The sequence below is a fragment of the Canis lupus genome, chromosome 16 (genome assembly GCF_048164855.1).
Source record: "Canis lupus baileyi chromosome 16, mCanLup2.hap1, whole genome shotgun sequence".
NCBI classification, from domain to species: Eukaryota; Metazoa; Chordata; class Mammalia; order Carnivora; family Canidae; genus Canis; species Canis lupus.
Genome location: NC_132853.1, coordinates 7,437,955 through 7,452,198, shown reverse-complemented (window position 1 = coordinate 7,452,198; position 14,244 = coordinate 7,437,955). Strand labels below are relative to the sequence as shown.

The following is a 14,244-nucleotide window of genomic DNA, read 5'->3' as shown; positions in this document are numbered from 1 at the left end:
TTCCTTCCTTCCTTCCTTCCTTCCTTCCTTCCTTCCTTCCTTTCTTCTTTCTTTCTTTCTTTCTTTCTTTCTTTCTTTCTTTCTTTCTTTCTTTCTTTCTTTCTTTCTTTTTCTTTCTTTCAACAATTTTGTTGGAGTGAGAAACCCAAAGTGGGCAGCCCCGTGGTAGAAGGTGGCAAGGATACCAGACTCACCATCTAAGGTCTAGCCTTTTGCTGCCAAGGTTGTTCCAGGAGAGTCTAAACTCTGGGAGAGAGGAAGATTCTTCTGGGAAATCGCCCATCCTGATTCCCCCACACCCCTCAGCAATGCTCAGTGACATCCTCATCCAACCTCCTTATGTCCCAAGCACTCAGCCAGCACATGCTGAGGGCCAGGGACTGTATGGCTAACACAGAGACTTGGAAAATTTCAGGAGCCAGGGAGATCCTCTGAGCTGGAAAGCCCTGGAAAGGATTTTGGCCTCTGTATTAGTTTCCTATTGTTGCTTTAATAAATTACTACAAACTCAGCATCTTAAAACAACACCCATCATTTCTGGAGGTCAGAAGTCCTAAAATCAAGGTATCAGCAGGGCTGCGCCCCTTCTGGAGGCTCTAAAGGAAAATTTGCTTCCTTTATTTTTCCAGCTTTTAGAGGCCGTCTGCACTCCTTGGATCGTGGCCCTCTTCCATCTACAAAGCCTACAGCAGAAAATCTTCCAGTCTCTCTCTCACTACCCTCTGCTTCTCAGCCACATCTCCTTCTCCAACTCTGCCCCCTTCCTCTCTTACAAGGAGACTTGTGATTAATGAACCCACCCAGATAACCCAGGATAATCTCTCCATCTCAAGATCCTCCACTTACCACACATGTGAAGCCCCTTTTGCCATGTCAAGTAACAGATGTACAGGTTCCCTGGATTAGGACATGCACACCTTTGGGGGGGGCATTTATTCTGCCTCCCACAGATCCCATCATCCTGTGTCTGGTAAGAATGGACTTGGGAAAAACCAATTTGACTACAAACCTCTGTGCCAAACATAACAAAGTGGAGGTTAGAGAGATCCAAAGACCCCACCTTTTTTAAGATGGAGAAACTGAAGCCCAGAGAGGAGAAGGGAGTCCTTCGAAGTCAACTGGGAAGATCTGGGGCAAGAGTTGCCTTGATACATCGCACAGATGGTGACCCCTTCTCCTGTTCATCACGGCAAGCCTCTGGCCAAGTTCAGTGCCTGGCGCATGGTAAGTGCTCAATAAATGCGGTTCAAATGAGTGACTGAATAAATACATTTGAATTCCATATTGTCTGAGCAGCTCCAGGTCAGGACAAAGTTTCATTTATCTTTATGATTTGTCCCAGAACAACACCAGGCATACAGTCAACACTCAGCAAACATGCACCGGATGCCAAGCCCACCCGGTCCCCAGGCCCTCCCACTACAACACGCTGCCACCCATCTCCCAGAGAAACAGATAAGAAGTGAAGCAGGAACTGATGTGATTCTTTGGGGGCACACAGAGGATTTGGCCATACGGAGGAAGGGCTAGCCAGATGGACCAGAGTGTCTGTGACTGCTCTCAAGACAGAGGGCAGGGCCCCAGCAAACACTGGGGCGAGGGCTTTTTAATTGCCTGCCTCAACTTCTGAGAGTACACACTTACACACACAGAGAGCAATCTGGGATTTCTTCCTTTTGCTGGATAATCCCTAAGCCACTTCCAGGCATAGAGTGTTACTAATGAACAGTCCCATCATTACAGGGCAGGACTGGCCTCCAGGATGCAAAGAAGGGGTTGGAGGTATGGAGATCTCCTTGCCACCTGTTCTTCCAGCCACCCACCCATCCACAGCTGTGGGCAGCAAGCCAGAGACAGATGCCTTCCTGTCATTAATTAACACTGGCCCACAGCTCCCTTCCTCTGTCATTCCTGGGACCCGCTGGACACCATCACTCACCAATCCTGAAACCCCACCAGAACAAGGTGCTGTCAGCAGGACAAACATTTCAAGACTCATCTTCCAGCAGGACAGAGTGAGGCACCAGGACAGGGCAGAGAGGGTAGGGCACTGACACATCCCTATTCGAGTTTACCTACTGAAAGGGGTCATGTGAGACGCTCCTAATCTTCTTTCACTGGGTCCGGGCAGGGCTGGGCTTGGACAAAAAGTTTTGATCCCTGTACATCTTAGCATCTGCCCTTCCTAGCATGATGATGATGGTGGTGATGTTGATGGTGGTGGTGATGGTGGTGGTGGTGGTGACAGTCACAGTAGTTTCTATGCCTTGAGCACTTACTATTTTACAGGCTTGAGCTCACTTCTATTACTATCTCCCTGCTACAAATGAGCATACCAAGACTTAGAAAGGAGACAATGCCCGTAGTGAAGGTCAAGCAGCTAGTAAGTGGCAGTTAATGTCTGTACCGGTTTCCTGGGGCCACTATAATAAAATACCACAAATGTGGTGGCTTTATACAACAGAAATTTCCCTTCCCATAGTTCTTGAGGCTAGCAGTCCACAATCGGGGTGTCAGCAGGGCCATGCTCTCTCTGAAGGCAAATACCAGCAACCCTTGGCATTCCTTGATTTGTAACACGTTAGCACTTCAGGTCTGCCTCCATTGTCATGGAGCTTTCTCCCTCTGCTGGCTCTGCATCCCTCCTTCCTATGAGGACACCAATCATATTAGATGAAGGGCCCACCCTACTCCCATATGACTTCACGCTACTTACCTACATCTTCAAGGATCCTGTTTCCAAATACAGTCATGTTCTGAGGTTCTAGGAAGGACACAAATTTCGGGAGGGCACTATTCAACCTACAACAATGTCAAATCCACTTGTTTGCCTCCAAAGCCTGTACCCTTTGCCACTGGCTATGCTGCCTCCAAAAATAACGGTGACTATGGTGATATATTTTAATATCTTTAATATTATTAACTGTTTTAATACTTAGTAAGCACCAGGTGCTATTCTGTGCACTTGCCACATGTTCACTGAGGAAAATACAGCCCCCAGAGGAGCCTACTGTTCATTATCCCCATTTCATAGATGAGAATTTGAGGCCCAGGGAGGTGAAGTGACCTGTCCAGGGTCTTACAATGTGGACACAATACAGGCGGGCTTCAGAGCTGATCCATCAGCCCCACATTCAAGATCATGACCATTGCCAAGCTGCAGATACTCAGAACTTGCTCTCGTGTTCCCCTAGTCTCTCACTCTTGTTCCTGGAGGGGGGGAGAGGCTCTGAAGGGGGGGAGAGACTGAAGATGGGCACTTGCCAAACAGCTGGGCAGATGTGGCATGCAGTCCTTGTGAGCAGGGCCTGCCGGCCGGCTGCAAAAATCATTAAACCCATGACCTTGGCTCCACTTGTGCCGCCCTGGAGCATCTGAGCCCCAGAAGGCTGGTCTGGAACAATCTCTCTTCAGGCAGATTGTTTTCCATTCGACAAGAGGAGGGTGTGGAGCCTCTGGGACTGGGAGGATCATGCACAGGATCGCACCCAACCCCTCCCCCCAGGTGATGCTCCAGCCCCTGGCCCAGAATCCTGTGCTCTGGGGTAGTCGGTCAGGGCCACAGCCGGGCACTAGAGGCCCAGCCTCAGAAAGACCTCATGCCATGGACCCTTCCCAGGCCTGCCTTTCCCCCCTCCTCCTTGAAAGCAGGGCTTGATCCTGGGGCCAGTTCTGGATTTGCACCTACCCCCCCCTCCAGTCGCAGTGCCCCCAGGCCGGGTCCCCCAGTCTGCCCCAATCGTGGGCAAACTGCATCCACTCTCTGGGACACAGGCTTCCCATTTCCAAGGCAGGGGCTGGAGTCTAGCCTGCTAGAGTTCCAACAGTTCCTGAGCCCAGGCCTGGGTGAATGTGATTCCCTTGAAAACACCCACGAAGGACCGACACATTGGGGCAGGAAATAGTGGGGCAAGAGGCTCTGTCCAAAGAGCCAAAAGGGTCCCAGAACCTTTCTCCACCTCCTCCTTTGTGTCCAGGAGTCCAGAACCCGAGGCTTCCGAGGGTCTCCTCAGGAGGGCCCCTTGCCCTGAACACCCAATGGATTCGGGCTCTGCCCTGCGTGTCCACATCAGCCAGGCCCTGCCGTCTTCAAGATGTTCACATCCACACTCTTGGTAGCCTCAGAGCCATGATTTCTGCTGTTCCCTCAGCTTGGAGTGCTCTTCCCCAATCTGTCCAGGCTCTCCCTCACCCCCACCCCTGCCAGTTCCTCTCTACCTCAACTCGAATGTCACTCCTATATCCCCACCTCTCAGGGCAACCAGGGCCTCTCTGTACCAGGGACCACACTGTGGCTAATGAACTTGGCCCTTTGCTGTGGGCCAGGCTTGACTGAAGGTTCCAGGGCCAGCTGGCACCCTGTCTGGCCTGTGGTCATCCTTTGAGAATCACCTATGGAGTGAGTGAATAATGGGTCTGTCTGGGATCCCTGGGGACCAGACTGATGCATCCAGCCCATCCCAGCCCCTTCAGGCAGACCCCTGCCATCAGACCCCCTGCATCCTTACCTTGGCACTCTTCCTCTCAAAGGTATCCCCAACCTCTTTCTCTTCACACCCTTGCCCTGCATAGACTCATGCCTGGAAACCTCAGGCAGGAACACTGCCCTTGGATGAGGCACCATCAATGACAAGGATGTGTCTTATCCAACTTACACCTCTCAGGCAGCTCAGAACCCCCAACCTCCAAGCATAGGGGCCAGGCCAAAGGGCTGGACTCTCCCCCCTGGAGCAAGAACCACTCAGATCTATCTCATGATGAGTGGCTGGGTAATAGCAATGTCGCTCTGGGGTGACAGTACACACACAGTCTGCAGCCAGAGGCCCAGCCGCCCCCACTCACAGGCCATGCTGTGAATGAACATGTCAGCCCTGCCTGCCTGCATCCTCATCCCAGACCAAGTAACACCCCTGTTCCCTGAGGAAAGCTGGCAGTGTACCTGGCGACCCAGAGAAGATGCTCAAACTCACTAACAACCAAACATATGCAAATTAAAATGGGACATCATTTAGCACCTATCAAATTAGCAAGAAAGGGGATAATGATGTCCTCAGAGGTCAGCAAGGTGTGATGTGGGGAAAATGCAGTCTCAAACTCTGTTGGTAGGAAGGCAGGATAGCACAGCATTTTTGGAGGACAGTTTAGGGATATCTAGCAAAATTTAAAATGTGCATATGCTTTAACAAAGTAATTGCATTTCTGGGACTCTATCATTCAGATACGTTTGCAAATGTGTATGGGTTTGTGGTCAAGAAACTGAAAGCGATCTATTTTCTGCAATATGGGAATGGCTGGCAATTCAAGATAGGATTAAGATCAATGAAGATTCCTTCTGTCACATCTTATGTAGTCATTAAAAACATTGAGGTGGATTGATATTTCCCAACATGGAAAGATACCTGATATATCGTGTAGGGAAGAAAAGTAAGTTGCAAAAAATGTATGTGTCACATAATTCTATTTTTTATGTAATAAAAAATTAAGTGCACATACGTATAGGAGTGAACTGCACACACATGGTCTGGAAGGATGCAAAATCATGAAAAGTGTTTGCATCCTTTGAGAATAGTATTATTAGAATATTTTACCAGTGTATATTAATTTTGGGGGCATTGTATATTACAATTTGGGGCCTGGCTGGCTTAGTCAATGGAGCATGAGGCTCTTGGTCTCAGGGTCACTGAGTTCAATCCTCACATTGGGTGGAGAGATCACTAAAAATCTAAATAAACTTCAAAAGAAAACTTTTGCAATTTGGGGAGAAAACTTAATAATTTGAGGTGTTAACTAAAAGAGTTAACCAAGTCCTGATGCCAAAACTTGACAAAGGGCACAGAGAAAGAATGTCATTTACTGATCTGACATGCAGAAACAAAATGCAAAATTCCCCAAATGAAACACTGGCAAATGGGATCCAGCTGTATATGAAAAATCATCCATGACTGATCAGAGCTTATATGAGGAATGTGGAAATAGTTAAAAATGAAGGAATCCCATCAATAGGTCAACAGGAGGAAGAGCTTACAAATATCTTAACAAAACCAGAAATCCAATGGCTAAAATTCAGCACCCATCCCTATTTGAGGGTTTTTTTGTTGTTGTTTTTTGTTTTGTTTTGTTTTGTATTGGGGTGTTGTTTGTTTGTTTTTTACCCTTAGTAAACTAGGAGTGAAAGCATCATCTTCGTTCACTTGTTGAAGAAAACCTCAAACGGAGAGCCAACATCACACAGCGGCAAATAATGAGAAGCAAGGCAAGAGTGACCACAGCTGTTCTTTGTGTATTTATCATTGTTCTGAAAGTTCTGGCTGATAAAGACCATGAGATATTTCAAACAAGTGAAATATATGATTGGAAAAGTAAGGTAAAATTATAATTTGGACAGGCTATGGTTGCCAACTTAGGAAACTCAAGCCGTTACCCAAAAAAATCAGAAGTAGTTAAAATAAAAAAACAATTTCAGTAAGAACGCTGGAAACAGAATAAATATATGAAAATGAACTGCTTTCCAACATACCAAGAATACTCATTTGCAAAAAATGTAATGGAAAAAATTTCTTAGTCAAAATAGCAACAAAAAACAAAATACTTAGAAATGATCTTTAAAAGAAATGGGTGGAACCTATAAGGAAAAAAACTATAAATCTTTATGAAAGGAAATAAATATGTGAACAAATGAAGTGGCGTGCATCCTCGATGGAAACAACTAAATTTTTTTTGTGACAATTTCCCCCCGAATCAAGATTTCACACAATTCTGAGCAAAATCACAATACGGTTTTTGTTTGTTTGTTTGTTTGTTTGGAAGTTGACTAAGTTTTCTGTTTGTCATCTGAAAGAATAAGTATTCAAGAATATTCTGAAGCTAAAGAAGATGAATAAGGCACTGGCCTAAGTCACTCTGCAAATAAAACAGTCTGTAAGACTAAAGGCAGAACTGACTCTAGGTAATAAAATTGTTTCCCGTGGGGTACAAGTTAACGACGCTGAAGCCACTTCTCTGTATACTGTGCCTGAACCACTAAGTAAACACATGGTGGGTGGTGGGAGCCAGGTCTGTTACTGTTGGATGGGAGGTTATAGATAAGCAAGGGGAATGATCTATGGAGTGATCTATACGGTAATAAAACCAGAGTTGGAGACATCTGTATGAAATCCCATCCAGCTTACTATAGACACAGATGGTTCTACAGAAATACTTATAGGTACAAGTTTCCCATGCAGCATCCCCTCATTGCTCTGTCAGCCAAAGGTCTAGAAGCAGTGACATCCCAGTAAACCTAACACTCAGATCCTACTATCTAGGACCATTTTTCAATAGAAGGAGCCAGGGCTGCTTGGATAAAATTGCTAGAGCTAGGACTGAGGCAGAAAATATGAGTCGTGAACATCTTGTAGTGCCGGGAAGTGAGACAGTGCTTTAAAATACTTACTCGGGGGTGCCTGGATGGCTCAGTTGGTTTAGTGTCTGCCTTTGGCTCAGGTCATGATTTCAAGGTCCTAGGATACAGGACCTGTGTCTGGCTCCCTGCTCAGCGGAGTGTCTGCTTCTCCCTCTGCCCCTCCCCCTGCTCATGCATTCTCTCTCTAATTAATTAATTAATTAAATCCTTAAAATAAATAAATAAAACACACACATACAATGGAGGCATGCCAAAGGCACATTGATGTCAACAGAGCTTCCAATGACCAAAGTTGGAAGAACTAAGCGACAAAATAAAGTAGTATTGAGTTATAACCCAGAGGACAGGATAAATATCCATGAGTCCATACTGAGATATAGAGATGATTGAATACATGGGGAAGAAGAGGCAACTCTCCAATGCAGAGAAATTCCAAATAATTCGTGCCGATTCTCCAACCTTGGTAAGGTGGGGCACAGTGTCCCACTTCTGAAGCATGGGCTGCGCACAGTGACTTTCTTTCAAAGAGGACGGTACAGAAAGGGAGAAAGAGAAGAGGAACTTCACAGTGGAGACAACTGACAACCTCAGCCATGGGATCAAGGTCAACATCAACAGTGACAGGTCATATTGATGGTATGTACCCTTGACAGAACATAATGAGAATGGCACTGCTCCTCTATGGTCTTCTTCCCATCACCTGGTCTAACTAGAGAAAAACGCCAGACAAATCACGACCGAGGGACAAAACGTCTGAGTGATTCTCATCCAAACTGTCAAGGTCATCAAAAACAAAGTCTGAGAAATGGTCACAACCAAAGGAGCCTACGGGGACACGGCAGCTGGATATAATGTGGGATCCTGGATGCACTCAGGAACAGGACATTAAGGAATAACTGAGGAAATCTGAATGAAGAATGGACATTAGTTAATAATAACACATCAATATCAGTTGGTTAATTGTGATAAATGTACTATAGCAATGCAACATGTCAATCACAGGGAAAACTAGGTGTCAGGCATATGGAAACCTCTGTACAATCTTTGCAATAAATCTGTAAATCTAAAATAGAACTGTGCTAAAATTAAAAGTTTATTAAAGTAATTTTTAAGATTTTTTATTTTTTAAGTAATCTCTATACCCAATGTGGGGCTCAAACTCACAACCCCAAGATCAAGAGTCCCATGCTCCACCAACTGGGCCAACCAGGAGCCTTTAAAATTTGTTTTGACTACCAACTAATGAATGGATAAAAAAGATGCAGTACATATATGCATGGACGGGAATATTATGGAATGTCGGAATATTATCCAGTCATGAAAAGGAAATCCTGCCAGTTGCAATAGCATGGATGGACACTTAGGGCATTATGGTAAGTGAAATAAGTCAGACAGAGAAAGAAAAATACTGTATGATTTCACTTAGATGTGGGATCTAAAAAAGCCAAACTCAGAAACAGAGAGTAGAGTGGTGGTTACCAGGCACTAGAGGGTGGGAGAAGTGGGACAGAAACTTTCAGTTAGAAGGTAAATGAATTCTAGAGATCCAATGTATAAGTTGGTAATTATGGCTAATACTGTATCATTTATTTGAATATTACCAAAGAGTAGATATTAAATGTTCTCACCACCAAAAAGAAATGGTAATTAAGTGGCACAAAGGAGGTGTTAGCTAATGCCATGGTGGCAATCATTTTGCAACACACAAATGTAGCAGATCAACATGTGGCACACCTTAAACTAACCCAATATTATGTGTCAATTACTTTTCAGTAAAGCTGGAGAGGGGATTAAAAAAAAACACCTTTTAAAAAAAATTTTATTTATCTTAAGTAGGCACCATGTCCAGCACAGAGCCCAACATGGGGCTTGAACTCACAACCCGGAGATCAAGACCTGAGCTGAGATTAAGAGTCAGATGCTCAACCAACAGAGTCACCTAGGCACCACTGGGGGAAAAAATGTTTTTGTGTGTTTTTTTTTAAGATAACTTATTTATTCTTGAGAGACACAAAGAGAGAGCCAGGGACACAGGCAGAGGGAGAAGCAGCATCCATGTGGGAAGCCTAATGAGGTACTCGATCCCAGGACCCCAGAATCATGCCCTGAGCCCAAGGCAGATGCTCAACCACCAAGCCACCCAGGTGCCCCCAAAAAATATTTTAAAGAAATAAGAATATGAGGAAGCATCTGCCTTATTAGTACATATTGTAAAACCAAATAATGAATATAATATGCTCTTGGCACAAGATTTTCCATATAACAAAACAGAATGGAAAGCCCAGATAAATTCTTAATAGATAAAGTAATTTGGGATAAAGGCAGTTCCAAATACATGAAAAAAAGGGGGGAGTATCGTTAGGGTATATTTTGTTTGATAAAATATACCCTAACAATCCCATCCTGGAAGAATGACGTTAGATTATTTTTTACACCAGCTTTTAAAAAAATTCCATGTTAAAGATTTAAATATAAAAAAGAGAACTGCTGAAAAAAATCTACAATATATACCTAACATGATTTTGTGATAAGAAATTTTTAAAAAAACTTTCTAAGCATGTTGAAGAAGAAATTACAAAGGGGAAAAGTCAACAGATTTTGCTCCACAAACATTTTACATTTTAGACCACCAGGAAAATTAATTAATTAATTTCAGACCACTAGGAATCACAAACAATTCTAAAAGGCAAACAATCAGGAAAAATACTAATCACACAACAAAAAAGAGTTCATATCATCAATATAAAGTGCACATACCAACTGATAAGAAAATCACTAAAACCCCAACGGGAAAACAAGTAGAGGCACTGATGAGAATGTGCAAAAGAAGAAATTCACACACACACACACACACACACACACACACAAATCTAGTGAACGCTTGAAAATACACTGGACCTCGCTAGAAATTAAAATATTTTCCATCTTTCGAATTAGGGAAAAAGAAAATGTTTTTATCTTAATTCCCAGTGTTGGGGGTGGCTGCTCTGAAACGGGCCCCTCAAAAGCTGCTGGTAGAAGCTTACACTCCTGAAACACTTTGGAAAACAAATTGAAGAGTTGCCCACCCATTCAGTGTGTTAAAAATGGCCTAGGAATTCCACACTCGAAACTTAACCCTATGGAAAAATCAATCAGAGATTGAAAGATTTGCACAGGAGTGGGTTTTGTTTTTTTGTTTTTTTGTTTTTTGGCAACATTTTAACAATGAAAAAAACTGAAAATGAGCTAAATTTTCAGCCAAGATGAAACCATTAACAAAATGCTCTCTAGTTTGCGAACGTAACCACTTTTTTCATTTAAAAACTTTAAGGGGGGGGGGGGGGGGCGGGGAATCCCTGGGTGGCTCAGCGGTTTAGTGCCTGACTTGGGCCCAGGGCGTGATCCTGGAGTCCCAGGATCGAGTTCGGGGATCGAGTCTCTGCATGGAGCCTGCTTCTCCCTCTACCTGTGTCTCTGCCTCTCTTTTTCTCTCTGTGTATGTGTGTGTCTCATGAATAAATAAAATCTTTTAAAATTTTAAGGGGGACGCCTGGGTGGCTCAACGGTTGATCGTCTGTCTTCGGCTCAGGGCTCAGGGTGTGATCCCGGAGTCCTGGGATCAAGCCCCTCATCAGGCTTCCTGCAGGGAGCCTGCTTCTCCCTCTGCTGTCTCTGCCTTTCTGTGTCTCTCATGAATAAATAAATAAAATCATAAAAAATAAAAACTTTAAGAATATTTCTGAGGCACGTCCTAGTTTCTCTCCAAATACTCCCAGCCCAGAGCCACTAATATTCCCCCTGCAAGGACTGGTCCTCGGGGTTCAGAATGGGGGTTTCCTTTAGAAAGCCCTCTATGCCTGCAGCCCTGGGGGCCTCAAAAGTCAGCTAAGACCCCTGTTTCTGGAGCTCCTCTTCTGCCAAAGGGAATGCCACTGGCCAATTCAAAAGACGGCCAAACCTAAACCACAGTCTAGTCCCTACCTGGATACCCCCACTGCATTGCCAGCACCCAACATCGGCCAGGCAAACAGTGAAAAGCTGATAAACATTCATTCGTGTGCAATCCCTGCTCCAGTGCTGCTTCCTCCAAGAGCCTTCCATCAGCACCCTCCCTTGCCCAACACCCATCGACCCATGGTCAGGAGCTGGTGCCTGAGCCAGCCTGTAACACTTCCTGCTCTCCACTTGGCCTGTCCCCAGCAGGATGCTCGCTCCTTGCAGGGAAGCCTGCCCCCTTCACAAAGGGGGGACTAATAAAGGCTATGCACACAGAACAGGCTCACTAAACGCTTAGGTCCCCCTCTGCACTTGGACCTGGGTGTGTCTGCAGGGAGGATGGTTTGGGGAATGGGGAGGAAGGCTGGCATTTTTGTCTCAAAGAGGACTGGGGAAGGTCAGAGAGGCGCACACCTGCTTGGTGTCCAGAGAAGGGAGGAAAGGCTGGTGGGGGGATGAGAAAAGGGCTTCAGGGAGCCCACAGTTAGAGGTGAGGCAGGGAGAACAGCCCTCAGGACCCGCAGCCTGGGCCCCGGGACACCGAGTCTGGCTTCAGCAGGCTGCTATCCTCCCCTGCAACTGCAGCCAAGCATTTTGGAGACAAATGTGGGTTATGAATCAGAAATTACATCATCCTGGCAGGTGGCTTTGGGTAAGCCCCATCCATGTCCTGAGCCTCAGTTTCTCCATCCGTAAGAGAAAAGGGTGGATTGGATGACCTCTCAGCTCTTTCAGCGTGATATCTTTGGAAGCCCAAGAATGATCCAGAAAGGGAGAGAGAGCACTAGGGAGATAGAAGGTGACCTGTGTCTGAGCTGAAACCCCAGGACACACCCTGCATCCCACGCTTCACAACTCCCCCAACTTTTGTTGTCCCCGACCCCCAGGTGGGAGCTATCCTTTTGTTCCCAGAAATATTTTTCCATACCCGCCAGCCTCGGGGCTTTCAGCGACAGAGCCTTACAGAATCCAGAACTCCTGGAAGCAGAAGAATCTCCAAATCCAGCCCCAGGACTGCACAGGATTAAGTCACACCCACTGTTGCACATTTTGCAAAAATCTGTAATGCTGTTGTGATTAATAAAGGCACATTCTTCTAAAAAAGGCTTACTATCTCATATAACCTTGGGTTATTGTTATTTGCTCAGCCTGAGGCACTTTGTAGTACAATACCACAAGGAATCTGCCATTTTTATGTTATTTTTGGCTTTATAAAGCTATGGTTCTGGATTGAGAGGTGGCTAGATGGAGAGACATGTGTGATACAGCAAACAGTAAAATATTAATCATGGGATCTGGGTGGCAGCCAGACAGGTGTTCAATGGACTGCCCTCCTGCCCCGGTTTTGCTGGAAGTCTGAAGTTTTTCATCAAAAACCGTTGGCAGAAAAGGCAGCCCCGCTCCTCAGAAGGTCGGGGGGGTCAGCAGCTGTTCACCTGAACTGCCCACAGTGGGGTCTCCCAGGGACCTTTTCAAGGCCCTGCCCCTAACATTGAGCTGGAACCCAGGCGGCTGCAGGGGACAAGGTGCTGCGCGCAGGGGCAGAACCTGGCCGGTGGGGGCGACCTGGGGGAGCCGCTGTTTTCCTAGGGAAAACCGGTCAGGGGTAAAACGAGGCAGGCGCGGGTCTGCCTTCCCTCTGGGGCCCTTTTTTAGAAAAGAGCTTTCTTTTGTAAAGCCCATGCTGGGGGCAAATTCTAAGAATCAACCCAAAGTAATAAGCCCTGCAAAGGCTCATCGCGTGCCAGGCCCTGAGCACGAATGCGCCTGTCGCACGTCTGTCTCGGTAAGTGCTGGGGACAGTTTCTCCCCCGGTTTCATAAATGAGGAAGGGGAGGTCACCTGCCTACGACACACAGCCAGGTGGCGGCCACCGGAGAGGCTCTCCATCACTGGCGAGGCCTCCCGCCACCCCCGAGGCGCCGCACAGGTTGGCAGCGGGTCCCGGGGCAAGCCCGGGGCGGACCTCCAGGTGCGCCCCGCGCCAGGGCGCCGGGGGTCGGGGTACCTGGGTCGTGGAAGGGCACCAGCGCGTAGTTGACGATGGCCTGGCTGCGGCGGCTCAGGCTGCTCTCCAGGATGCGCGAGGCTCCGTCCAGCACCTGCATCAGGTCGTCCCACATGGAGCCGGTGACATCGAAGACGATGGCCAGGGTGGCGTCCCCCGTGGGAAGGGGCAGCTCCGGCCCGGGCTCGCCGACCGCCGCCGCCGCCACCGCCAGCAGCAGCGGCAGGAGCGGGGCACGCGGCATCGCGCGAGCGGGGCGACCGGCGGCGGCCGCGGGGTGGAGGCGCGCGGGTCGCTGCGAGCGCGACGGTCCCCGGCTCGGCGGCCCTCCCGGGCGGCCCTCCCGGCGCGCGGCGGCTGCGGGCGTCTCGCTCCGCCGGGCCGGGGCTTGCGGGACGCGGGCTCGCGGCGGGTCCCCTGCCGGGAGCCCGAGGCGGGTCCTAGAGCCCACCCCGTCCGGGGTCGCGGCCCGCCTCCTCCGCTCCCCCCGCCGTGACTCAAACTTTCCCGGCCCCGCTGTTCGCCAGTCGGGACCCGAGGTTAGCGGAGGACGCGGGGCGGCCGGCAGAAGGGAGCTGGGGCCGCGGCCAAGGCGGCGGGGGATGGAGGGATGGGGACGCGCGGGACGCCGCGGACACCTGCGCCTCCCGCCGACCGCGCGCCCGGCTGTGGGGCTGGAAGGGAGGGGCGACGCGACCGCCCCTGTCCCGGAGGCCTGGCCTCGCAGGGCCCTGGCTTTGCTTGCTCTCTCCTTCCACCCCCCCAAGCCGACCCCCTCCACCCCAGCACACACAGACGGTGCAAGGCCCTTCCTTTCCGCAGGGGCGTCTGTGCTTCCCAGTTGTTGCTCTTATCA

At 47.9% G+C, this 14,244-nt stretch overlaps 1 protein-coding gene across 8 annotated transcripts in view; it reads right to left on the bottom strand.

Annotated features, from left to right (window-relative positions):
• Window positions 1-13,632, bottom strand: part of HMCN2 (hemicentin 2) — a 147,624-nt gene extending 133,992 nt beyond the window's left edge. For all 8 annotated transcript variants that reach the window (XM_072778330.1, XM_072778333.1, XM_072778335.1 and 5 more), the window contains exon 1: window positions 13,389-13,632. In XM_072778330.1, the coding sequence (XP_072634431.1) occupies window positions 13,389-13,632 (244 nt within the window). The remainder of the gene's footprint in view (window positions 1-13,388) is intronic.
• Between the last annotated feature and the right edge of the window lie 612 nt (window positions 13,633-14,244).